The following is a 26415-nucleotide window of genomic DNA, read 5'->3' as shown; positions in this document are numbered from 1 at the left end:
CCTGAGCCCGTTTAGTGGTCCCACTGAGTCTCTGTTAGCGAACGTCTCATTATTCTTGTCCACACACTCCACAATCACCAAGGTCACCTGATACTGAGTCCACAGCCAGCAGAGTCAGAGGCAGCACAAGGCAGTGAGTGCACCACACACACCCCCAAAAAAATCTACATGCACTTGCTTAAATGTTCATATGTTGACATTCAGGCACGGATACAGACACACACTCAATCATCGGCACACATAGCAACCCACTGATGTTTCTCTTTTCTGAAAGATATGATGGAGAAATATTAAAAAAGGAAAATAAAGATGACAAAAGGGAGGGGAGGAAAACTGAGGACAGCATTGGAAAAGAGAGTGTTTCTGTGTTTTGTCATGGTTTCAACACTGCCTGAACCTCTGCTTGGACTGCAGTGACACTGACATGCTGATTTAGACCCCACTGATTTTTAAAGGAATAGGTCAACCAATTTCCAAACATATTATGTGACTGTTTGCTATTTTGCCATGAGTCTGTTTGAAATGCCTGTACAAAATCCAGTTGAATTCAACGGTTTTCAAAGTTTGCCATGCGGTTGCAGACTCAAAGCATAGGCTAGCTGTTTCCCTGCAGCACTGTAATCTGCTTTCATGGCCATGCAGGGGAATAACAATGCGTCATCGTGTGCTCACACAGCCATGCAGACGACTCACTTAAGACACATTCAATTAATAGACTTAAATTGTCTAATAATTAGTGTGTGTCCTTGCTAGTGTGCGCTGTAAATGATCTTCGGTGAACTTTTGCATTTACACAATAGATGTTCATCTGAAATTAGCAGTTTTATAACATTTTCTTCTCCAATTATAAGACATACAGTATTGTGTGCAATTTCCCATCACCGTTCATGTTCCAAAATAGTCTTAGTGTGGCTGTAGCACATAATTCTAGCACAGGTTCTAAATGCAGTACTATTAAACATCACTATGTTGTCAAATGACCATGGCCAAAATGACAGACTGTGTCACACTAGCGCTGCCATTAGTGTTCCTGAAACTAAGGCCGCTTCTTGATTGTCCTTGCTTCGGGTTACTAAAAGGATGTTGCTCGGACAGTCAAGCTGTTTCTCATGTTGCTTTTCATGCAGTTTGACAAACATATTTGAAGGGATTTTTGTGCTTTTGCCTTCATATTTCTTTGTGTTGGAGGAGCAGTGGCCCCGTTCCTGGTTTTACAGCTGAAACGATTGATAAATTAATGGAGTAGCTGATTGGTAGAAGAATAATTAGCAGCTATTTTGATAATTGAGTAATCATTTGCAGTAATTTTTCAAGTAAAAAAGGCAAACATTGCAGGTTCCGGTTGATCAAATGTGAGGATTTATTGCTTTTTTTTTGCTGTATATGAAAGGTTAATTGAATTCATCTTTGGGTTTAAAGATTATTCGAGAAAATAATGAGAAGATTAATCAATAATGAAAATAATCCTTCATTACAGCCCTGCCTGGTTCATGTCCAAGCAGTATTACCTTTTTCTGCAAAGTAATTCAGGTGATTTTGTAAGAAATCTGAAGCAGTGGACAGTTTAAAAATAGTAAAGATGCCAGTCCAGGTCATCAGTGAGCTCAGCAATTGTCTCATTTATTATTATTATTATTATTATCTTGGTAATTTTTTTATTTTCAAATGCGACATATAATGCCTTTTTACTGTGTGTACATGGATAGCATATTGACAGTTCATGTTTAATCTCCATTCGATTGGAAAAACAACAATTAAAATAGCCTAAACACAGTCAGAAAACAATGTATCAGGGCCGCATTGAATGATTATTTTCATTATTGATTAATCTGCCAACTATTGTCTCAATTACTCATTTAGTCCATACAATGGCAGGAAATTGTTAAAAAATATAATATATATAATATATCAATTAATATATATAATAATATATAATATAATAATTATTTAATAGTAAAAAAACATTAGCCTGAGGCTAATGCTGCAGCAAAGAGAAGAAAAGTGTCTGGAGAAACCCTGAAATATCAAGACAAAAATGTGTCAGAAAGAGGATGCACATTTTGTTCATCTTCCCCAAGTGATTTGCAGGAGTCTGTGAGATGACGTTGGGGGTCATTTTTGGGAAAGATTAGCTCCTGTAATGCTGCAGAGAGAGTCAGTTTGTTCCTGGGGGCAACGTTAGCTAATGGTGACAACAGTGCTGATACTGACCCATGGAACTAATAAAAAAAAAAAAACGTTTTTGCATCGGCTGACTTGCCACTTTAACTGCATGAACACACACACACTCCATGCCGGTCTACACACATACATATGTGCTTTAGAGGTGGAGGATAGAGGGTGTGGCTTCCACCGCAAGGTCATGAATGACTTTGCTATCTATCACACAGCTGGGTTGTCCTGACCCCTGCATGAGCCAGAGAGAGACAGAGAGCATGAAACAGTGGAGGAGAAATATGATGAGGGGGGGGGGATCCTCCTCTTTACTTCAGAAAGAGCGATAGAGGGAGAAGGATAGGAGAGAGGATGATGAGAAGCATTCGGAGAGTTTTAGAGGGAAAATTGAAAAGTCTGTGATTGTCCTTTAGGCGCTCTTTCCTCTTCAGTGTGACACAGGTCCAGCTGCTTGGTGTTCTGTGGGGGGTCTGATGAGTTCCGACCCCCCTGTGGAGCCTCATCACGCTGTCTGTTTCACTGCGCTCCTCTCCTCTGCTCCTGGTTATTTAGGAGCGAAATACAGTAGGAATCCCATGGACTTGCGTAAAGGGGAGAGTTTGCACACTTTTTGTATAAAGCACAAATCCTGTTAGAGATAGCTTGACGTTTTGAGTTGTAATTGGCCATTTTTCTTCATCAGTCACTTGTCACACTTTGGAATTAGCTTCTACCGGCTTGTCAGCATGGTTAGCGTTCCTTTGTGAAAGCCTGGGCTGCAGTTATAGCTTCCGTGCTCTGAGGAATGCCGGACAAATCTAGAAACCCTTTCCACAGTGTGACAAATATCCGGGGAAAAAGAAAAATAACCAATTAAAAATCAAAATGTCAAATTGTCCCGCAAATGACAAACTCTGTCGCTCCCAAATCCTCTTACTAGCAAGCTTCTCCATAATGATGTTCTTCAGAGCCAAAGAGTCTTTTTAGGTTTTATGCTGATTCCTCCTGGTTTCATTATAATTCCTGTTTCATTCTTTTTGGCTTAAATTTAAACACGATTTGAGTTAGATTCTCACCGGTCTGATTTGTATGTGTGTGAGTGTATGAGGAGTTAAGCATTCAGGGCTATAAACCATTCACCTCTCCGTGTCTTAGAGCTGCTCTACTTCTCTAAATTCCTCCTCATCCATAGTTAGCTGCTATTTCCAGATGCTGGGATTTCTCTGAGGATAAGCCATGTCAGATTTTGGGTGGGGGCCCCTTCTGGGAATGGGGAAAACACAGAAAAAAAAAGTCAATTTCTTTCTTTACGACACCTTTTTGTTACTTCTCCGTCACTTCCTCCATTTTTCCATTCTTTGTCTGCTCTAAGCACATCCATCTCCCTAACCCCTCGGTGTAATCTCGTCCTCAATCCCTGACTCCCTGGTTGGGTGAACAGCTTGGTGGATGAATGTGGATGATCCCTATTGTGTGGAGGTAATGGAGCTGTCTGCAGTGCCATTCCTTTCCCGTTCCTTTTCTCTACTCACTTTCTCCTTCCACTCATCTTTGCCACATTACGAGTTAAGAAAGTCTGGAGGGAGAGACTATCTGCTCTTTACCATATGTCTGCCATCACCTCTTAAATACTCCAGCTATGCTTTTGGAAGTGTGGATGTAGATTTGAAGAGAAGGATGGAGGGAGATGGGGAGAAGCTGTCTAGAGGGATTGGAGATGAGCAGGGGTTGTTTACTATTTCGTTTTTTAAACGATTTTATGTGCAGGATTCTTGTTTATTTGTCATTTCTGAACAATCTGACAGAAATGAATTTTGGAACTGAGTAGCACAATAGCTGCAATGGCTTTTTGAAGCTCTACGTAGTCATATAGATATACTGTATCGTATTTTTGACCTCTTTGAAATACAAAGAATATTACAGGGTCTTTTCTAATAGTGACAGCGTTTGTCATCAGACGTCAGATTTCTACTGCACTGATCTACTACGAGAGTAGTAGATCAGTGCTACGAGTCAAGCATGAATTTCACAAAGAAAGCATGGCTCATTACCAACTGCTGAACTGTAAATGTAGTCTCTGTTAAACCAAACAGTCATATTCCCTGTTTGCTAAATGCTTTAGTGCTTTCAGTATCAATCTTAATTATTTTTGGTTAAACTTGTACGGCTTGTAATATTAATATTTTTTGTCCAACTCCCCCAGGGTTTTTATATTCAAAAGGAATGAGGATAAATTCCTAGATTGTTCTTTGAAATAAAAACATGAAATACTGAGCCCTAACAACAATTTGCCCTATACAATGTATAAAGTAATGAAATGAAAATATGACTAGAGCTGTAGATAATTTCTGCATGGAAAGCTTTGATTTTGTTTAACAGTGAAAACCCAAAGTATTAATTTTATAGTTATATGAACCAAAGAAAAACAAGTTTCTTTTTTCTCTGTGAAACTGTAACCAGTGGGTCATTATTATTTTTACTCAATAAATAACTAAAACTATAAATTGGTTATCAAAGACTTACTTGATCAGTTTCCTATTATTTTTTAGGCCTAATAAATTATTCATTTCAGCACTAATATTCATATAAATAATCCAGAAAGCTCGTGTTCTAACTTATTCGTGTTTTCGTCCTCTATGCTCCTTGTTTCTACAAGGTTGCGTCTGGCTGGTTCATGCAATTATGTCTGGATCTTTTGTGTGTGTGTGTGTGTGTGTGTGTGTGTGTGTGTGTGTGTGTGTGTGTGTGTGTGTGTGTGTGTGTGTGTGTGTGTGTGTTCACCAAAAAGTGTATGCATCTTCAGAGTGTATTTTTGTTGGGAGAAGGAGAGTGTTATTTCTATGGAATCTTTTTATACGCCACATTTGGATCAAAAACACTGTCGGAACATTGTTGTGGCTACGTGTGCATCTGTTTGTGTGTGTGTGTGTGTGTGTGTGTGTGTGTGTGTGTGTGTGTGTGTGTGTTTCAGTCTGGCACCCCTACAATGCACTAATCTCCACATTATAACAAGCTGCTTTGTTTGAATTACCTGGTGTTTGTGCGCTGGTGAGTGTGTACGCCCTCAACATCCCAGAGAGTTGATAAACGAGTGTTCCCACAAACCCTTGCTTTAGTCTCCTACACCTTCATCTGCACATTTTCTCCAGAAACACACTCAATCTCACACACACACACACACACACACACACACACACACACACACACACACACACACACACACAAACACACAAATGCTCCCAAAAAATACACACACTGCTTCCTTCCTTCTTTTAGCCCACATTATTGCCTGGCAGGGGTGATTTTATATTCATGCTGGCCTACTTCGCCTCTCTCCCTTGGCTCCTCTCTCACACACACACACACACACACACACACACACACACACACACACACACACACATCTGCTTTACTGTGAAGTATAGCTAAGTGTGTAGCTATTCTGCATGCTGCATACTGCAGTGGCTGAAGATTTTGTTGTGTTTGTATGTGTGGAACTTCAGTATTCAACAACTCCTCTGAATGTTATTTTATACCTTAGACATCTCACATCTCACTGTTGTGCTCATACATCCCCTGCAGCATGAAAAACGGCATCAGTAGTTGTAACAAGTCATTTAACACCACATTAGACAGGTTAGTGGATCTAAACCTGCTATCAAACCAAAACATTTTCTACTTCAGTATCTTATTACTATATATGTGTTCTGCACTGAGTGAACAATGTATCAGGACTGCATGTTCTCCCATGAAATAGACTTTAACTAGAGAATGCAGATGAGAGCTACGATCCCTTAAGGATTTCATCTAATAAATCCATTCCAGTAATGACAGAGAGTTGTCGAGATGAAGAGGAGGGTTACACAAGGATATTTAAGCCATCAGCCAGGGATTTTTCACAAGACAACACACCTTGATAAGAAGAAAGGCCTTGGTAATGTTTTGTACACTCCAAAGACAACTAGTTAAACAAACGACACAGTGATACAGTATGCTCCTTTACTGTGTTCCTTTCCTTTCCTTTCCTTTGTAGGCGATACTGTCCAGCTAGCACTGCAGCAGCATTGGTTTTAGCACATACAATAAAGTCAGGTCTGTGCGCCCTATAAGAACAGCATCCGGAACTATAGTGGAGTACTGAGTCTTTATTCGGTGATAACATTCTGTACGAGGGCTGGCTGCCATTCAGTAGTGTCGACAACTCAAATTAAAGCATTTTGTGACAGTGTCTGGCGGCATGATCAATCTTACATAGTCTTGCTTCATGGTATTTGTACACTGCAAGATCTGCATTGTCTTTCATCCAGTAAACACATCTGTTATAAAAATCAAAAGTGACTGCTGACTGAGACGTGCGTTTACTGCTCTACTTACAGAACCAGAGGCAGATAAAACAAACTTGTCCACAAGTCTCTAAACTTTTATCTCTGGGCAAGAAAGGAGATTCAGCTGAACATCAGCATGCTAACCTGCTCACGTTGACAATGCTAACATGCTAATGCGAAGCAGGTCTAATATTTACCATTTTCAGTGTCTTACAGTGTCTTAAAATGTTATCATTAAAAGTTATTTCAATTCATCCTGAGGGGGACATGTGTGTATATATGCACCCATTTTTGTCTCTACCATAGCAGTTCATCCAAAAGTTGGTGAGACTTTTCAATCAAAACCAATAATGTCAACCGCATGATGGCGCTAGAGGAAAAATAAGGGGATTACCAAAATTATTCAGACACATCTTGTGGGAACCATGAATGTAAAAAAATTTATAAATACATCCAATAGATCTTGAGATATTTCACTACATTTGTGAAAAAAAAATTACCTGCTGGTGATGCTAGAAGAAAATATAGGCCATCACCGATGTCAGTAGGATTCATCTTCAGGGCACTATGAATATCTGTACGAAATATCACAGAAATCCACCCAGTTATTGTCGAGATATTTCAGTCTGGACCAAAGTGGTTAACCAGCCGACCGACAGACTGACCTAACATGATTGTGAGTAAAGCGGCGCAAAGCAGACTGTCAAAAGAGAAAACTGTTCTGACCCATCCCCTGAAGGTATCTTTACTGATACCAGCATCACTACCAGGATTGGGACCCAGTAGCACCATGCCAGGTTTTTCCTCGCCACTCCTGCGAGCGCTTTCGCACTCAGACGCACCGAAAGAGAGAGGTGGAGGAAGAGGTTTTGCAGCCAATACCTGGCAGCGGTGGTGACTCATTGTGCTACCCACCTGCCATCACACTGCTCCCCTCCCTTCCTCAACCCTCACACTGGTTCAAGGAAATCTGTTAGCTTGGAATACGGACTGTGGATGGAGAGAAGCATACTCTTATAATCAAACTAATGTATGGAGTAAAAGGGGTCTTGCTTAGAGTCTGTGTCTGCTCATATTACCATTAGGGTCACATATGGAAATTTTGGTTACGCATTGAACTAAAAGAGGGACTAATTTGTCATTGCTGTTATGGATCATGTACACTTTTTTTTCTTTATACCAGTGGTTTTAGACTTTATTGTGTTGCTTGCCTAAGGAACTGAATTTTTTTTTTTAACTCCAAACTTAATATTTATGATTTATTAACTGTCTGTATTTGTTTTTCAGAATTGACCCACTCTCCTCCCCCATCCCGAGTTATTTTAGACTTTGCAACAGCACTTGAAGTTTAAAAAAAAAAAAAATCTTAATCTTGCAATCCTTTTGAAATCAAACATTTATTCTCTTTTCCAAGTGTTTGGCCTTATTGAGGAATAGAGTGTGATCTTACAAGGCTGCGAGTGTATGCTGGCAATGGGCTGTGATATTTGAGAATGGATTTTGTGCTGATATGACCTTTTGATAGGAAATTGTTTCTTTGTGAGTGAATTTGACTTTTGACATTGTCATCCGGGGAGTCTGATTTTCTTTTTAAGGGAAGTATCTTGATAACATTATGTGTGTGTGTGTGTGTGTGTGTGTGTGTGTGTGTGTGTGTGTGTGTGTGTGTGTGTGTGTGTGTGTGTGTGTGTGTGTGTGTGTGTGTGTGTGTGTGTGTGTGTGAGTGTCTGTTATTATATAATACCATTGTAGTAATTTCTGTTATTTGAAAATTTAACATTTCAGTAGAACCAGAGCTCGTCTTCCATATTTGCCTCTAAAACCCAACTGAATGGAAGCTGAATTGGGTCATTTAACTTTGATGACTTCACTGGCTCTGTTAGCTAATGAAGATGAAATATCTAGTGATCATAATCCGTATTTCCATCACTTTTCCACCATATGAATAATAGATATTAGTTGCAGATGTGAAGCATTTAAAACTTAACTCATTCTCATCATTCTGAGTTTCCGTTGCAGCTGTTTAAGTCTTACAGTTTTAAAGTCATACTTAGCTTATTCGTATCCATTTGTTATCCATTAGTTTCCATGAAAATATCCTCGAGGATGATGGCACTGTTTGTAAATTACCACATCGTAATAGAAGCTGCATAATAAAGTATTAATTTATTAGATCCCCTAAGGGTATGCAAATAAGGCAAACTTTCTGGTATAAAAAGAGAAACTCATATGAAAAATATGGTTTATGTAAAAATTTTGCATTGGTCAAAATATGCAAAAGATTTGAATCTTAGTTGATCACTACAAATGCAAACTTAAAGTGAATCCTTTTCAAGGTTTTACTTCCAAAGCCCTATCTTCTGACAACTGCTACACTGTTACTGCTGTGTCTGCGGTACTTCAAGCAGCATGAGCTTCAAACAACACGTCTTCACAACTGTCCAGTGTGGACGACAAGTCTGAAGTAAGGCTGATGTAATGCCAGGCCTGTAGCACAGAAACACCTTGTCAGAGAAGCAGCTGAAGTTGGTGCTCATTCGTTGGACCAAACGTTTAATTAAAAACTGTTTTTTTTTCCAAGTGTTTTTAAAATAATAATAAGAGCTACGTTTGGTTTCAGTGTCATGTGTTTCTTCTGCTCACAGTTACTCTCTCTGTCTGACATGTCTTTTGATTATCTTGTGTGTACAGTATGTGTGTGCACTGTGTGTGGTCTTTTTGTAAAATAACATGCAATGCATCATGCGCCACTAACCCTTCCAACCCTACTTTGTGTGTGCGTGCGTGCGTGCATATTCATGTGTGTGTCATTCCCGATCCTGTCTTATGATGATGGATTACTGAGACTCATTGGAGCTGCTTGCTGCCTCTCTTATCCTTCATCAGCTGTGGCTCAGTTGAACAGTACTCTCCATTGTTTCAGCGGATGGTGAACACACGGATATGTGTGTGTGCATGTGTGTGTACTTACACGCATGCATGCACACACCCTATCTGCTGCAGCACATACACTCAACCAAACCAAACAAACAGATTAGTGATCATGAATTGCCACCAGCCTGGCCTGAGTCAGGTCTGCAGGGCTTATCTGCTGACCTTTGAACTTAGCATCAGCTAGTCTGCACCTGCCTCATCCCACAGACACACTGACACACACTCAGATACATTCAATGAAAAGGCTATAGTTACTCATGATCAAATGTGAAACATAAAGAACAAATATTTTGATCCATATACACATGGTTCATGTACCTGACAATGTAGATACTGCAGTTTCGTTGCTCTGATCAATCAATCCTTGTAGGTGCACAGTAAGAACAAGGAGATCATAGGGACTTGCAACTCTCAGCTACCCTCTCTTGTCTGTATTTTCATCTCTGATATGCCCATTGAGGTGTAAGCAACATGCAGGATGCCCTGTAGGACTTCACTTCCTGTCAGTTTCTTTGAAATGAGCACATTTGAGTCGAGTCAGGAGACCAGGCGCGAAGGTCTTGTTAAAGTTCCTTATCTCAGCCTTGAGTCCTTCCTTCCAAGGCTCCCATGACATAACACACAAGGATGCCCTCGTTACTGCCTCTCTTGAGGAAAAAATGAGAAGAGAGGAAAACTGAGCTGCCTCTTTTGCTTGACAGCATCTGCTTTTTCTAAGTAGAAGGTGGCAAGAAAAACCTAGAAGATAATCTTGAGACCTCATCATTCAACTTATGCTTTTTTTATGTTCTGTCTATGTTGGATAGAATTCAATAGTATGTCTCATTTGTTTCATGCTTTCCTTTTAATAATGCCCTCTCAATCATCACCTCTTATTGATGCTATTTTTCTTCCTGCCTCTTAGTTTTTCACTTCAGTCTTTCTTTTTCCCTCGGTGCCTTGGCAATATACAGTTAGGTACGTAAGTAGTTGGACAGTGACACAATTTTTGTAATTTTACCTCTGTACACCACCACAATGGATTTGAAACAAGGCCAACGTGATACGATTGAAGTGCAGACTTTCAGCTTTAATTTAAGGGGTTTAACAAAAATATAGCATTAACCGTTTAGGAATTACAGGAATTTTTATACAGTGCATAGTCCCTCATTTTCAGAGGCTCAAAAATAATTGGACAATTGACTGACAGTCAGTTTCATTGCCAGGTGTGGACTGTTCCTTCATTATTATATGACAGTTTAAGCAAATAAAAGGTCTGGAGTTCATTCCAAGTGTTGAATTCGCATTTGGTAGCTGTTCCTGGGAACTATCAATATGTGGTCCAGAGAGATGTTGATGAAAATGTAGGAGGTCATCATTAGGCTGAAAAAACAAAACAAACCTATCAGACAGATGGCAGAAACTTTAAGAGTGGCCAAATCAACAAATTGGTACATTCTTACAAAGAAGAAATGCACTGGTGAGTTCAGCAACACCAAAAGGCCTGGAAGACCACAGAAGACAAATAAAATGGATGATCGCTGACCCTTCACAACATCCAGCCAGGTCAAGAACCCTCTCTAGGAGGTAAGTGTGCCACTGTCAAAGTCTTCAATCAAGATACCCCTTCATGAATGTAAATACAGAGAGTTTACTACAAGGTGCAAACCACTGGTAACACTCAAAAACAGAAAGGCCAGATTAGAATTTGCCAGAAAACATATAAAAAAGCCTGTCCAGTTCTGGAACAAGATTCTTTGGACAGATGTAACCAAGATTAACTTGTAACAAAATGAAGGGAATAGAAGAGTATGGAGAAGGAAAGGAACGGCTCATGATCCAAATCATACAACATCATCTGTCAAACATGGTGGGGACAGTGTTATGGCATGGGCATGTACTGCTGCCAATGGAACTGTGTCACTGGTGTTTACTGATGACGTGACTGCTGATAGAAGTAGCAGGATGAATTCTGAAGTCTACTATCTGCTCAGATTCAGCCAAATGCTGCACAACTGATAGGAAGGAGCTTCAAAGTACAGAAGGATAATGACCCAAAACATACTGCAACCCAAGAGGGCAAAAGAAATAGATATATTTCAATATTCAATATTTAACGGCCAAGTCAGTCACCTCACCTCAACTTGAAGACAAAACTCAGGGCATAGAGAACCACAAACAAGCAGCAACCAAAGGGGGCTGCAGTTAAGGCCTGGCAAAGCATCTCAAAGGGAGGAAACTAAGTATTTAGTGATGTCCATTGGTTCCAGACTTCAGGCAGTCAGGACTGCAAAGGATTTTCATCCATGTATTAAGATTATTACGAGAATATGTATAAAAATGGCCGTAAATCTTAAGCAGTTAATGTGATATTTCTGTTACCCCCCCTGAAATACAACTGTCTAAACTGCAATCACATCTTGATCGCTTCATTATACAGAGGCAAAATTATGAAAATTGAGTCACCGTCCAAAAAATGTACCTAACTCTAGATGCTTTCTCTCTCTCTCCACTCCCCTAGACCTCTTTATCTCCTGGTGACAGAGGTTCCCTTTGGTCCTTTTCTATTAAACAATAATTTTTTTTTTTCCAACGCATACCTCATAACAGTTTTTGGTCTGATAAGGCCTAGGCATTTTCCTAACAGAGGTTACTGTAGGTGTTGCCTTACTACCACAGCAATTAGATTATCTCTAAATCTGTTGGGTTGAGCCTATGAAGAGAATGAATCCGTGCTCATACAGTGACTCTTGTATTCAGTTTGAGGTGTTGAATTAACAACGATCGACAGAGTATTGTATCATTTTGGTGATTCAGTATTTTTCCACTGTACTTTCCAGAAATTATAAAGCAGTTGTTCTGTCAAAATTGTAAAAAGGTTTTTCTTCGATCAGTTGTTGAAGTTTGACTTTCTTACAGGTTCCAGTGTTTATGCTGACTGATCAGCTATAATGGCTATCACTGCTAACGCGAACTTGGTTTGATAACGTCAGTGCTTTACATGTTTATTCTTTTTTAGTCCTCTTTATTCCTTCCTATTGTCTTTGTGTCTTGGGATGGACCCATCTAATATTGGATGAATTGGATGAACTGCAAAAACTCAATTGGAAGGGCTATAGCTTTAGTTAGTATTGTGTTGTATAGAGAAGGATGTAAATTTATTCATGAGAAAGTGCACTGGATTATTATTTTAGCTGGGAGGCATTATTCTAAGCAATTCTCCGACACTTAGTCTCAAGCACATACTTTCTGTCACTAAATTTAAATGCTAAAATGTTTTTTGTAGAGAACATACGCAGAATTTAAATTCTAATCTCTAATTCCCATATTGTCATGGTATAAGAAACATGGCAGTAAATGGCTTTTAATCGCAGAAATCCCGAATCTAGATCACCACCAAAATCAAATCAGTGGTTCATTGACTCACAGCCTCTCTGTCCTTCAAATTTGATAAAAATCTGTTCAAACATTTTTTTTTTTCTGATATCCTGCTGACAAATAAACAGACAAGCTACTTAGAAGGCAAAACACATCCTTTTTGGTGGACGTAAACATTGTAAAGGAAATACCAAACATTTAATTAGCCAGCTGTACATAGTCGTTTGTTTACTGGCTAGTCAAAGTATTTATCCATTTTCCTTTTTTTGCATTTGTAGTTGACTTGTGTTCTCTCTGAACACTAAATAAAATATTATACTCTATTATTTTCTTTAATATGTTTGACCACCTCTTAACTTAAGTATTTTCTGTCAGACTTTCTATTGTGATGCAATTTAAAATAACTGTAAAATATGAATTTTTATGCAGATGTTCTGACGCTGTTGATGATCTACTGTAGTTTGGTGATTGTAAAAACAGGGTGTGTGTGTGTGTGTGTGTGTGTGTGTGTGTGTGTGTGTGTGTGTGTGAGTGAGTGAGAGAGAGAGAGAGTATCGTGTGGTGTTCTCTAAAACAGAAAAAGGAAAAAATGTTTTTTTGTTTGTTGTCCAATAGCATATGACTAGGCTTCTCACTAGATCCGGTACTAAGCCTCTTTGGCCAATCAGGTGGCAGACATTTTAAACTGCAGTTGGATGAAGTCAGAGTTGTGATCACTTGGCTGCAGTCCTCAGTCCCTGCAGTGTGTATGTACATGCGTGTGTTTTTGACCTGGATTTTTCTCTGAGATTATCAGTTGTGGACAGTGTGGTTCTGTTTTGCCGCAGCGTCTAAAAACAGCGGAGCTCTCGCAGCTTTGAAGTTCATGTTGGAGTCGTATTTTGCTGTCACAGACTTTCAGTCCTTGAAAATATTGACCGTATTAATACAGCAATTAGTACAGTTGCAGTTTCGGCTGTTTGTCAAAGAATGTTGAGGTCTTAGTGAAGGATTTCTGTTGTATCTCTCAGCAGACAGAGCAGGAGCTGCCCGAGTCTGCTGTATTTGCCTGTCTTGCTTTGTTTAGGTGTCATTTCTCTCTGCTTTCCCAAGCAAGCCTTCACACCATTAATGCTACTGCACATTTCCTTTCTGCCATTTTTGTGACGTGTGACCTCACTTTCTTGCAGTCTCCTGTCACTCTCTTGATCTCCTCCTCTGTGGTGTTCCTCTGTTCCCTTCTTCTTCTCTGCTCTTTTGAAACCTCCTTCGCCTCCCACTCCAGTAAACAGACTTTTGACAAATTAGATATCTTTTTCAAGCTGCTCATATGCTAATGAAATTGTGCCTGATTATTTTCGGATTATTTTGGGAAGATTCGCTGTATCACTGCAGTTCTCTTCTTCTGTCTTCACTCCTCTCTCTTTCTGTGCGTACTCATGTCGTCTTTCATGTGAATCGCTGCTGCGGCTGCTGTGAGCATGTATGAGTGTGTTTGTGTCAAACTGAGTGAGAGTGCATGTGCAAATAACTAAGACCTACAACACTTTTAGCAATGAATTGCTTAAAAGGCTTTTGCCCTTTGAATGCTGATTGTGTGTGTGCGTTTTGGCTGACTTTGTCAAGTGTGTGTGAGTGTCAGTGTGCATTTCGTTGTATGTGTGTGTGTACGTTTTTTATAAAGCTTGCATTTGATAAGGTTTGAGTCAGATTTTGGAGGTGGGAAAAGGCAGACTGAACTGGTCTGAAATGAACTGGAGACTAGAGGCTTTCATAAAGACAGATCTCAGCAGGTATTACTGTCTTATCTTGCCTTCACTCCCTTTTTATCAAGCTCTCCCTCTTTGGTTTCTGGCAGTGTTAATAAAAACTGACAAGCCAATACATGGGAACGCTCAATAGCTTCGCTTTTTCTTTTGATGTATGTACAGATTCACATTCATGGTAATTTTTGTGGAAAATGTGCCCAGGGTACAGCTTTTGGCACTGAGAACAGAAATGTGTCTATTTTGAATCTAATGGAACTGTAGAACATACACTTCTTTGCTAAATTGGAGGAAGCAGTTGGTTGATTTGAAATTTTTCACCTTTCCTGCGCAGCGCCCTTGACAGGATCACACTAGCCGATTGGAAACAAACCTTTTTTGCCCATAGGCCACAGTGTTTATGCATACATGCATTTTTCCATATGCCAAATCAGGCCCTGAAATGACTCAAGGAGGGAATAGCTAATTTTTCATTCAGTGCATTATGGCTCATGCATAAAATGTATTCTTAGCGCATCATCTGGCATGATTCCCAAGAGAAGAAATTTCTGGTTTCCAACTGCAAGTGTGATTTCAGTTCTTTGAAGATTTTATGTTTTTTCTTTTATGTTACATATTAATGCAGAACACAAATATTCATGCCATCTGTAGCTTCATGCTTGCTTTGCACCATAGTTGCTTATAGGTATTTTCAATCCAAAATTTGGTTTATACTTACAATATTAAGGGAACAAACAAACAAAATCGTATGTGAAAAAAATGCAAATCCAGATCCAAGAGTACAGCGGATAAGCACTCTAAACCAAACCTTTAGCCCTGCTTATTTTCTCTGTTCTTCTGTTTCTCAGTTTCTCTGAATTGGCTCTGTGATTGGGTGGCTTATGTAGGAGAGGGATGAGAGCAGTGTTGATGTCAAAGAGGGAAGGGAGTTTTCTTCACAGATCTGCGTTGCTTGGCTGACGTATCAGCCTGCAATGAACTGCCATCTGCACTCTCCTCCCGGTAAAATGCACTGTGTGTATAAAAAAAACCTAATGTGAACGTTTTGTGTATTGTGTATTGTGTATTGTGTTGTTCTAGTTTCTGTTGGCCGTTTGGACCTTTCTTGATGGTATTCGTCTTCTGATGGAAGATGAATGGAGACGCCACACAGATCCGTCGGTCTCAGTCCAATTAATGACAGTGTTTGGATGTAAAATCTGTCGGTTTCCCATGACGCATTAGCTTTTTGTCACTCATATAGGCCTAATGTAGCCTAACAGCTTGGGTGATGCGCTAGGCTGAAAAAGCATTGTAATTATTTCTCAAACTTAGGGATTTGTTTTTTTCTTTTTTACAAAATGGAAAAAAAAGTACAAATAGATAAAACATAATTCCAACCTATGTAGGCACTTAATGAGAAAGTATGACCAGGAATCCAAGATTGCCATCCATGCTAGCGTCTCTGTGTTTGGTCATAAAGTCAAGTATTGGTCAAGCTGAATTTTTTTTTTAAGATTTTGACCTGGTGATGGCTCTAGATGAAAAAAGTCCGGGGATCACCAAAGTTATTACAATTCATCACGAGGGGACATGGATATGTCTGCCAAATTTCAAGGTCATCTATCCAGTACATTTCAAAACATTAAACTCTGAACTAGAAGTGTCAACCTGTTGGTGGCGTGAGGTGAAAAGTCAGGGAATCACCAAAGTTTAATAGTATTATAGTTAAAGTTATAGTATTGTTTGACGGCGTAATGAAGTTAGACATTCATCCAGAGTGCAACATACTGTAAAATCCATTTTCCATTATTCACATCTGAATTGTTTGATCATTGTTCATAAATAGTATTTATAATTTACTCTGACTGATTCAACTCCCATCCATAATGAAACTTAGCATGCAGTATGGATCCTCCCATACTACTGCATATGCTAGTAATGCTACTCTCTGTCCTATTGCAATTTTTATTGTGGTACGAAGCATTTGCAGTCTACATCAAACATTTTTAGAATTTTTTTTTTTTAACATATTATTGGCTCCCACCCACACACACATGCGCACACAAACAAGCACACACACGCACACACACACATGCACACGCATATGCACATACAAGCAAACACAAAAACCTGCCTTGCTTATATCCCCCAGTGTGGATTTACATAATCATTGGTGTATTTCTGCAGTGATTGATGTGTATGTTGAAACCCTGTTTTTGTCTGCATCCTTCATAAAACTACTATGCTGTGATTTCTGCAGTGTCCTTTACTTCTCTCACTTCATTTCTTCCTGTAAAATCAAAATTAAAAGCCCTACGCTGCATGCATAACGGCTCTTAGATATTCCATACACTCATGATTGATTTATGTTTATTTTGCTGACTCGTGCGTGCGTGTATGTGTGTGTGTCGACTGTGCGATTGTGACGTTGCTGCTCTGTATAGGGTTTCATGAGTGGGGGCTGTGTCTTGTCCCATTTGCCATCTGTGCAGACACTGGTACAAAGGCCCATGGGAAATGCAGTCCAGGGGGGCTCCCCCTTCCTCCCCGTGTGTCTGGAGGCTACAGTCAGTCAACATGTCGTGGTTGACCACAGTCACAGAGCGAGAGACAGACACATACACTGCCCTTTTCCATTGCAGCTCTTCATCCCCAACTTTTTCTTTTCTCTTCTCTACTACTTTCACACCCTCTACCACACTAATATTCACAACAGTTCTCCAGAGTTACTAACCTAGCGATCCAGCTAATCATATCTTGATATTATCCATTTATCTAATGAGTCTTTATTTGGGGATTATTCAATGAATCATATATTTTTAAAAAGTCTAAAAATAATACAAAAATGTCCACCTGAAGTCCCAGAGACTTTCATATTACTTGTTTTGTCTGACTAAAAGCCTACCATATTAAATTAACAATGATAATAAAAAAAAGAATAAAAAATGTTAACATTTGAGAAGCTGTAAAGCCCAACATGACATATTCAAAATGCTTGTTTATCTGTCCATCAGTCCAAAACCGAAAGATATTCAGATTAGTATGAATTAGTAATGAAATGAAAAGCAGTAAATCATCACTTATAAGAAGGTGGACCCAGCAAATGTTTGGCAATCTTTTGACCAAAACTGTTATTTGCATATTATAATTGTTGTAGATTAATCTGTGGATTGACAAATTAATGAACTAATCCTTTCAGTGCCTCAGTGATTCTCACCATGAGAAATATTTCCAGTGGTTTTGTTTTTTATTTTTCCTCTGAATATTCTTGTCAACCTTGTTTTTACAGCCAGTGAGCCCACGTAGATCCTCAACCCAAAGCTTTGGAAACCAATATTACAAGAAGTTTATCCTGAATATGAATTGGAGCCAGTGATAAAATTGACTGCTGCTCTTATCAATGCTGTTTTACTGAAAATTAGGTCATACAAAAAAAACTGAATGTGGATTATTGAGTGTTTTGTGGCCAGTTTAGCCCCAATGTAATCCATATCCTTTTAGAGATTTGCTATGGTCATCGTCGGAGCGCTAAAGGCTGCGGGCAATAAAATTGTTTTGCCATCATGATAAGAAAGCACAATAGCATTCAGCCGCTGTCTTGCCCTCATTTTCTTTTTTGCTCCATCTCCCCCATTCACTCTCTCAAACACATACACTTTCTCATTACTGTTTTCTCCTCTGTCCATTGTGCTTCCTCATGCCCTTTTGCAGTTCACATTCTCTTTGTTTGTTTTTCTCCCTTTCGTCTCCCTCTCTAGTTCCCTTTTCTTCCCCCTCACTCTCCTCCAATTTCGCTCTCCTGCACTCCGTTGAGCCCTCTTGGTGAAGCGTTAAGTGTATAATCTGTGATCTCATGTCTAGATGGGCCTCTCGTCTCCTCTCTCATTCTGCACACAAAGGGACTGAATGGCCGCGGCTCACTCAGGGGACTCAAATGAGTAATGAGCCCCACACACACACACACACACACACACACACACACACACACACACACACACACACACACACTGACTAAACAAACACGTATACATGCCCACACCTCTCCAGTGCACTCCCAGAGGCTTTGAAGTTGCATATTGATGATGCTAGCTCCAAAGGCTCAATTGAATGTGCAGCGACAGAGGAGGTAGCTATTGACCGTCCACTCGCCTCTCTGACCTGTCATCTCTGACAGCCGTAATGAGCAACAGGTGCCTCTTTTGCCAGTTTTGGCCTTGATGGTCATCCAATATTCAACAGTCAGTCATAGTAATCAGCCAGCGTAATGGCTCGTTTGATGTGCCATCACACCACTACATAGTGGGCTGTGGTGGGTCGTTTTCAATTAAATAATAATTATTGTAATTAATGTCACGCCTTTCAGAATACACTTCTGAAATTCAAACAGAAGAGATTAAAACCGGAAGTTTAATTAAAAGGCAATGTATTTAAAAAAAAACTTTTAAAAAAAAAAGTTTTTTTTTTTTTTTAAATCTAGGAACATTGATGGCATTGCTTTTTTTTGGGTGCAGAAAACCAATGGTAAGACATTATAGTAAAAGATTTGAGCTTATGGTAAAATTGTCATACAAGAGATAACTAATGTTTCAGGGTGAGAAATAAGACTTTTTCAACGAAGTCATTTTGACACCACAGCAGGAAAAGCACTCGGTGTGAATGATAAAATTAATGATGGGTGAGTTTCATTTAGCTGCTTTACTGTCAGGGTCCTGGTATTGTGCATGTTGGCTCACTGTCACACTGCCAAGACTCACTTGGACAGTTGAATAGAACAGAGCCATTGCTAATTTTATTAGTAGCACCTGTGCTTTTCACAGCAGTCAAAATAATTTACTTTGAAAAAGGCCCGTAGAGCTGAATCAGACATCATTTTCATACAGTGTATTTGTGATTTGTTTTATTCTTTTCCAAGTATTTTAGTCTCTCAAATGGGTTAGGACTGTCACGCTGGATTACAAAAAACCTTAAAAAAAACAAAAACATCTGAGTCTTGAAAATTTTTATACAACTTGACATGTAACCTGGCGAGCGCACACATTCTGGAGCAAAATCCATACTAGAATTTGCAAAAAAAAATTAGTCTGCATGCTGTATTATTAGCATGGGTAGACTTTGGGGAACTGAATGCTCATCTCTGACAGTCCCAGTGAATTGCTCTACTTTTTCAGCCATTAGGATAACAGAGACTGTCCTCACCAGAAAAATTACAGCATTGGTTGTCTGTTTGAACAGTGAAAATGTTTACATTTTTCTGACAAAAAAAATGTCTGTTTGTCCTCTCACAGAAGCAAATGCATAAGTAGTGTGACGTTGCTATAGCACTGCAAAACCTCTTAGGGAGAAGTCGTGGGTTGAAGGTGGGGCATACAAAGGGACACCGAAAGACAGCAGTTTACCTTTAGTCTCCTGCCAACAGTCAACACTGGTTTCTCTTAACCGTGACCGCAGTATTCTCCTAACCATAGCCAAGTAGTTTTAGTAGAACCCAACCAAACTTTACAGTGGCCAGAATCTGTATTTTTCTAACAATGTATGAAATGATGATGTTAAAGAGGTCACTTGTATCAGGTCTTTCTACAGAGAATTATCATCTAAATCTGCAGCCCTTTTCAACTTCATGGCGCCTATCAATGAGTTTCAGCTTGTTGTTTAGCTGTCTGACCTGCAACGTTTCCGCTCTCATAGTGTCATTTTCAGTGAAAAAGCTGTAAAAAGCCACAGTGCACTATATGATCAGGATCAGAAGACAAACAGACACACTTAGCGACCAGCTGACGAGCATAGTGGAGCCTGTAGTAGCCAAAGAGTCACACATTTCTTTCAGGAGTTGGTAGAGACCAAAAACAGTGCTAAAAGAGAATGAATATTGGAAAAACTTATCTTGTCAACTTGTTCACAAATTTGTGACTTCTGTCCCCAAGTGGCCAAAAAAAAAAAATCAGTTATTACAGGTTTGACCACAGTTGAGGTGGCAGATGATAAAACTCTCATATGGATCATTTTTATAACAGCTATTGTATATAGGTCATTTTGAAGGCAGTGACAAATGAGATTTTTTGTTGCTTAGTATTTGTTTTTAAATAAATAAAACCCATTTCGTTCATTCTCACTTGTCAGTGGTGGCGTCCACGTTCCTCAAATAGAAAAAAAACCTCTGATTTGTCAAATATAAATTGTTAATTCTTAGTTGGACGCTACAGATATAAACTGAAAGTGTCTGCTCCGGGCAGCGGCAGGGCAGTATCACATCGCAAAGTAGCAGAGTCTTATCATGTGACGAGAGGAGAGTTGACCTCCTGTCAGTGGCGAAGGATGTGGGGTCAAAGCGATAAGCAAAAGCGCTTATTTGGCAGTTTTTCGGATGTAAACACAATGCCAAAAGGGAACCTGATAATATTAATAAGGCAATCAGCAATCTTTGTCTAATGAAGGCGGGAGAATCTGGAAGTTGTTTTGTTCAAAAAGTAAGGAGAAGATTTAATGATCTAATGTTAAAGATGAAAGTAAGTGCCCCAAAGATATTGAGCCGACGCGTCTTGTAAAATGTAAAATGTCCAGTGTATTCGGTAACACCGGTGGCCTATTGCCCTTGAAGTAACTCAGGAATGATTCTGAGCAGTGTGGCTGGTGAGAAAGGGTCAGATGGACAGAGGGAGTGTTTGTTTTTCCAGCCCCTTATGAGAGCTGGTTTTGGCTGGTCGAGGTGCCTGCTCATAAAAAGTCTTTGTGGTGGAAAGGCGGACCTGGCACTGACCCCCGCCCTCCTCTAACTCCCAGCTCCCCGACACATCCAGAGTGATGCCAAGCTGAGTGCCAGCTTCCTTCAGGGTCTGAAAGAGCAGCAATGCAAAGCTGGTCAGGACAGAATTAGAAATAGGGGAGCAGAGAGGAAAGCTAACACATAAGTTTGCAAGCACAGAACAGATACTTTACATGAAATTAGGCCTTTTTTAAAAATGAAGCCCATAAATAATCCACATGAGGAGATTAGTCATCAATGATAAGTCCATTGGGAGATACACTTCAGACTGTTACTGGGAGTCTTTCAAGGTTAAACATAACATACTCAATGCCAGTGTAACACAACTGCATATTCTGTATACAGTATGCATATAATATGCAGACTCACATTCATATCCAAAAGCAGAAACACAATCCGGCCTCACGTACTTACCTCTCAAATGTTCACAAAACCCCGTGGAACATCGATCATGGCGAAGAGGTTGTCTTTAGCATCTGCTTGATAACAGGCTGTTTGCTACTGGTTTCCTTTGCCTTTTCCTTTTTCTTTTTTTTTTAAATTTTGTGAATGGAACACACGGACATGAGCGGGAGACTCGGAGAGCAATAATTGTCATAATACTGCCAAAACAAACGTCTTCAACCAGTTGCCAAGAAGACAGCAAGGTCAGCGCTCACATTGCCTTGGAGGAGATCGGGTGGTACTGCCAAGCCCCTTTATCCTGAGGCTTTGGGCATAATGAGGGTCCCTGTTTATGTGTGCGTGTCCTTCGACCACCAGGGAAAATATTGGGGTAGCAAAGACCTCTCGTACGTGCTCATTGGTGTTGATACGTTTGTGAGTGCCTTCCCAGTAGGTTGCCATCACGGACACAATGAGCGAGATGAAAAGAGAGATCGAAGGTTTCAAGTGTTTATGCAAAAGAATGATGTTGCCTCATAAAACTAATTACTAATCTTTTGTCCGTGTGCGAGGTGACAAGGGTGATGGTGCTTGAGTTCACCCAAGTGTGCTCAGGCTGTTCACGATCAACCTTATTGCCAATTATGCAGCATGTTTATTTATACATCAATTAAAAAACCCTACCCGAGCACATAATGTGCGCGGAAATGCTGACGCATCTATCATCTTTACGGAAGCAACATGAAATGGAGAACACACATTTGATGTGAGGGTTTTTATTTTGAAGAATATGTTTTCCACTCTCTCTGTCTGACTGTTCTTCCCTTTTTCCTGATGTTCTCGGTCAGGGCAGTTCTTGGCAGCATCTCTCAGGTTTTAGCCTTCCCCGATGCTGCTTCTGGTGGAGGAGAGATAATAATTATCTGGGCACGTGCTTTTTCTCCTGCTTCATTTCCTGAGCTCGCCCTCCTTTTTCTCTGTATTGTTGGTCACGAGACTCAATTTGTTGCTGTTGTTTGCATCACCCCTCTCATCTTGCTGTGATGTTCTGTACACGGGTGAGAAATGTGAGCAGGGAGAGATTGTGCTTGTGCTGCACATGTGTAGGTAGACCTTTGGGATGTGTGTGTTTCCATATACAAGTTGCTGTCTATCTGTGAGCAAATTTCTACAAAGAATATCTGCGTTGTCTCCCCGGAAGCTTCTGTTGCGGGGTAAATCGAGCCTCTTCAGACTGGCAGGTTGTATAGCTGTTGTAGGATTCAGTGGTCCCGAGTGAGCTCTATAATTGGGACCCTCAGAGGAGAGGGCAAAATTCAATGTAGGATGAATTAATTCTTCCTCCTTTTATTCCATGCCTCGTTCAGGGGTCCTCTCTAATCTGTTTTAATGCGTTTGCAGAGTGCACTGGATCAATTTACTTCGCTGAGAGAGAGATAGGGAGAGGAGGGAGAAAAGGGCAGAATGAGAGCTAGAAATGAACGGCAGTTAGTTTGTCCGACCAGTGGGAAGGGATGAGAAACACATAGAAGACCATGGAGACTGTACACTTGAATGGGCGTTGTTTTAATGATAGAGTCCTAAATCCAAACCTGATCAATCGCAAGGTGACAGTGAAACTAACGGGAAGAAAGGAGCCATGGCTCACAAGGCCTAACCCTTAATCTTGAAGGTCTCACTGGGGCTGAGAACAAGTCTGTCGAAGGGCAAATAGGTAATGAATGCTGCTGTTGATAAATGATTGCTGCAGCTAATTTTCCATTGTGTGTCAGTATTATGTATAGCAGTATCCGAGAGACCATCCTTTGCCCTCACTGTTCTTTGCGTTTTGGGGTCGGTTTGGGTTCAGTTTTATTTTAAATTGAAACGAAACCTCAGGAGATTCTTTAAAGTGAGACCACAGCCAGGTTTCCATCCAAATGAAGTGCAAACTGTAACCGAATTTCCAGAAAATAAAAAAAAGTAATATTAATTTCCATCCATTGCCCTTAAAATATTAGGATTTGAGAACATCAACATAAACAGCTGGGACTGTTCATTCTCTCATTCGGATGCTATCAAACCAATGCAGAAGAAGAGGCCACAATGAGATGACGTAGTTAAGAGTGCCAGTCAAACCTCAGACGCTGGAAAACCATGTGGAAAACATGATGCCATTTTTGTTCGTTTTCTTAAACTAATTTGAGGAAAATTACAGTCTCATCAGTCCGCATATATCTGATGTTTTCATCTGCCGCTACTTTTATTCTCTTCAGTGGAGCGGGACTTTGAGTGACAAATAAGTCACATGCTTCATGCACTAAGTAACATTCACTTTGTAACATTTTATTTTTATCACTAAATGAACTCTTCTACCTCAGCCGAGTTTAAATCCTAGTGACAATTGTGGGATAATGGTTAATACTAAAACTTACTTTAACAGCAGCACAAGTTGAAAAGTCTCAGAAAGTCAGTGAACCCAATCAGAAATGCCAATATGCAAATAGCCATACCAGACCAAGAGAGGTGGTACCTCTAGGTCTGTTGAATTTAATATATATAATATCATATATATATATATATATATAAATATAATATATATATATATATATATATATATATATAAATATATATAGGACATAGGAAATGATGGCAACATTGCATATAACATAATGAAAATATTATAAACTCAAAGTCTAATTAGTAGCATTTCATCTCATCAGCAGATGGAGGTTTCTCAGTTGTCATTGGTATGGTTATGTTGTTGATACTGTTGTGCAATAAATTAGAAAAATAAACCTTTCACTCATGTAAAACAAAAACTTAAACAACTCATTTTGTTTCGCTTTTTTACGACTACAATTACAACCCAATGTTGTAAAAACAAAAACATGATCATCTCATTAAGTGCACAAACAGTACCACTGACTTCATTGCCAGGTCTACTCAGCATAGTTTTTCCGTTTTTAAACTACATGCAGAATGATTTATCAAGAATAAATCCTTAATCGAACACAGTTCAGATTCATTTTCCATTTCTGACTGCAAGTTGACCCCCGACCCTGTCATACACTGGCAACGACACCTTTTCTCATCCCCTCCTTCCCTTCAGAATGCAGATAGCAGGGGGCTACTCTCTCCTTTTCATTTCATTGTGAAATAATACCGACTGTACTTGATTTTATCCATTTGTTTCTTTCTCTCCGCCTGTGCAAAGACCATAGCCACAGTCATCCAGATTATCCCTATCCGGTGTCTTTATTTGTGCTTGTCATCTTTCATCTGCTAGCTTCACATAACCCTGCTGCATGTTTCTGTTCCATCAGATTCACTAACCTCAGAGGTGCTGTTCTTACGGTAGCTTGTTGGTTGCTATGGCCACCCTTTCCTGGATAGTGTAGTATGCTGAGTGGGCACGCTTGTGTTCATGTGCTGGATGTGTGTGTGTGAGGCACTGTGATATGAAGGATGTACTTTCACAAGAAATTATAGCACACCAGCCATTAAGAGACAGAACATTTGGACTCAACTTTAAAAGTGTGGTATCCTGTGACTAATGCTATCTGAGAGGACAGAGACTGAAAGGTGTATTAATCAGTGCCTATGTGTGTTTCTGTGTGTGCTCGCATTGTTATGTGTGTATCTGAGGGAGTAGAGGGGGCATTTTTATGCCTGCTATATTTTGTGAGGGATTGTAGTTCAGAGAGGAGAGTCCTGCGCTCCTCACATTAGAGCGAGAGAGCAGGGGAGAGAGGGGGTTGTGTGCGTATGTGCATGTGTGCACGGATGAAAGACGTTTATTTGTTGCAGTATGTGTGGCCCCTGGCAGAAGAAATGCCTTCCTAACCACAATCAGCATCCATCAGAAGCCAGGCTTACCTCTCCTACAGACAAAAGGTTAAATGCTTCAGTAAATCATTCTCCCTCTTTGTTCTCTCTCTCTCCTCTCATCTTACTTCATCACCCCTCAATTGGTTCCCTGCTCTTTTTTTGCCTTCCAAACCATGTCCTTCCTCCCCTTCCCGTCTTCCTCCTCCTCTTTTCCTCTCCCTCAACCCTCCTCCAGCTGGTGGGCGGCGAGTTTGACCTGGAGATGAACTTCATCATCCAGGAGGCAGAGAGCATCGGTTGCATGGTGGAGTTGTTGTCCCACTGCGAGGTGACGTGCCAGGCTGAGATCTGGAGCATGTTCACAGCCATCCTCCGCAAGAGCGTGCGCAACCTGCAGACCAGCACAGAGGTTGGCCTCATCCAGCAGGTGTTGCTCAAGATGAGCACTGTGGACGACATGATCGCAGGTGAGCAATGATATGCATAAAGACACTGAATGCATAGGCATACAAATGCCCACTGACAAAAAAAGAAATATAGTATAATTATATTGATAGTAGTTTTCCAGTATCAATATATATACACAGTGGCCACTTTATTAGGTAGATAGGTACAAGGTAATGAAATCCAGTACAACAGCTCTGCCATGAATTCAAGTTTAACGAAGCTTATAAATTTTCGGTTTTTGGTGAAACTGTCAGAAAGTTGATAATTGTGCTTTATTTTTACTATTGATGTCATCGTTAGCAGTGGTGTTGTACAGGACTGCATTAAACTGAAATTGTAATATTTTTATAATCTAATATTCTAATATTTATTGTAATATTTTTTATTCTTATATTTTTCCCCCGTCATGTGTGTAAAAGCGGTGGCCAGAGAATGCATAATGCGATACGGCTAATGTGTGAACAACCTCGTGGAAAATAACGAAAATTCATGACCTGACGAATCTGTGTACCACTGT

At 39.9% G+C, this 26415-nt stretch overlaps 1 protein-coding gene across 9 annotated transcripts in view; it reads left to right on the top strand.

Annotated features, from left to right (window-relative positions):
* The window catches only part of nbeaa (neurobeachin a), a 100382-nt gene that overhangs the window by 11496 nt on the left and 62471 nt on the right, over positions 1 to 26415 (top strand). For all 9 annotated transcript variants that reach the window (XM_040150227.1, XM_040150224.1, XM_040150228.1 and 6 more), the window contains one exon: positions 25687 to 25918. In XM_040150227.1, the coding sequence (XP_040006161.1) occupies positions 25714 to 25918 (205 nt within the window). In that variant the 5' untranslated portion in view covers positions 25687 to 25713. The remainder of the gene's footprint in view (positions 1 to 25686; positions 25919 to 26415) is intronic.

Source organism: Xiphias gladius, chromosome 17, assembly GCF_016859285.1.
Source record: "Xiphias gladius isolate SHS-SW01 ecotype Sanya breed wild chromosome 17, ASM1685928v1, whole genome shotgun sequence".
Taxonomy (NCBI): Eukaryota; Metazoa; Chordata; class Actinopteri; order Istiophoriformes; family Xiphiidae; genus Xiphias; species Xiphias gladius.
This window is presented reverse-complemented; position numbering and strand designations above follow the sequence as displayed.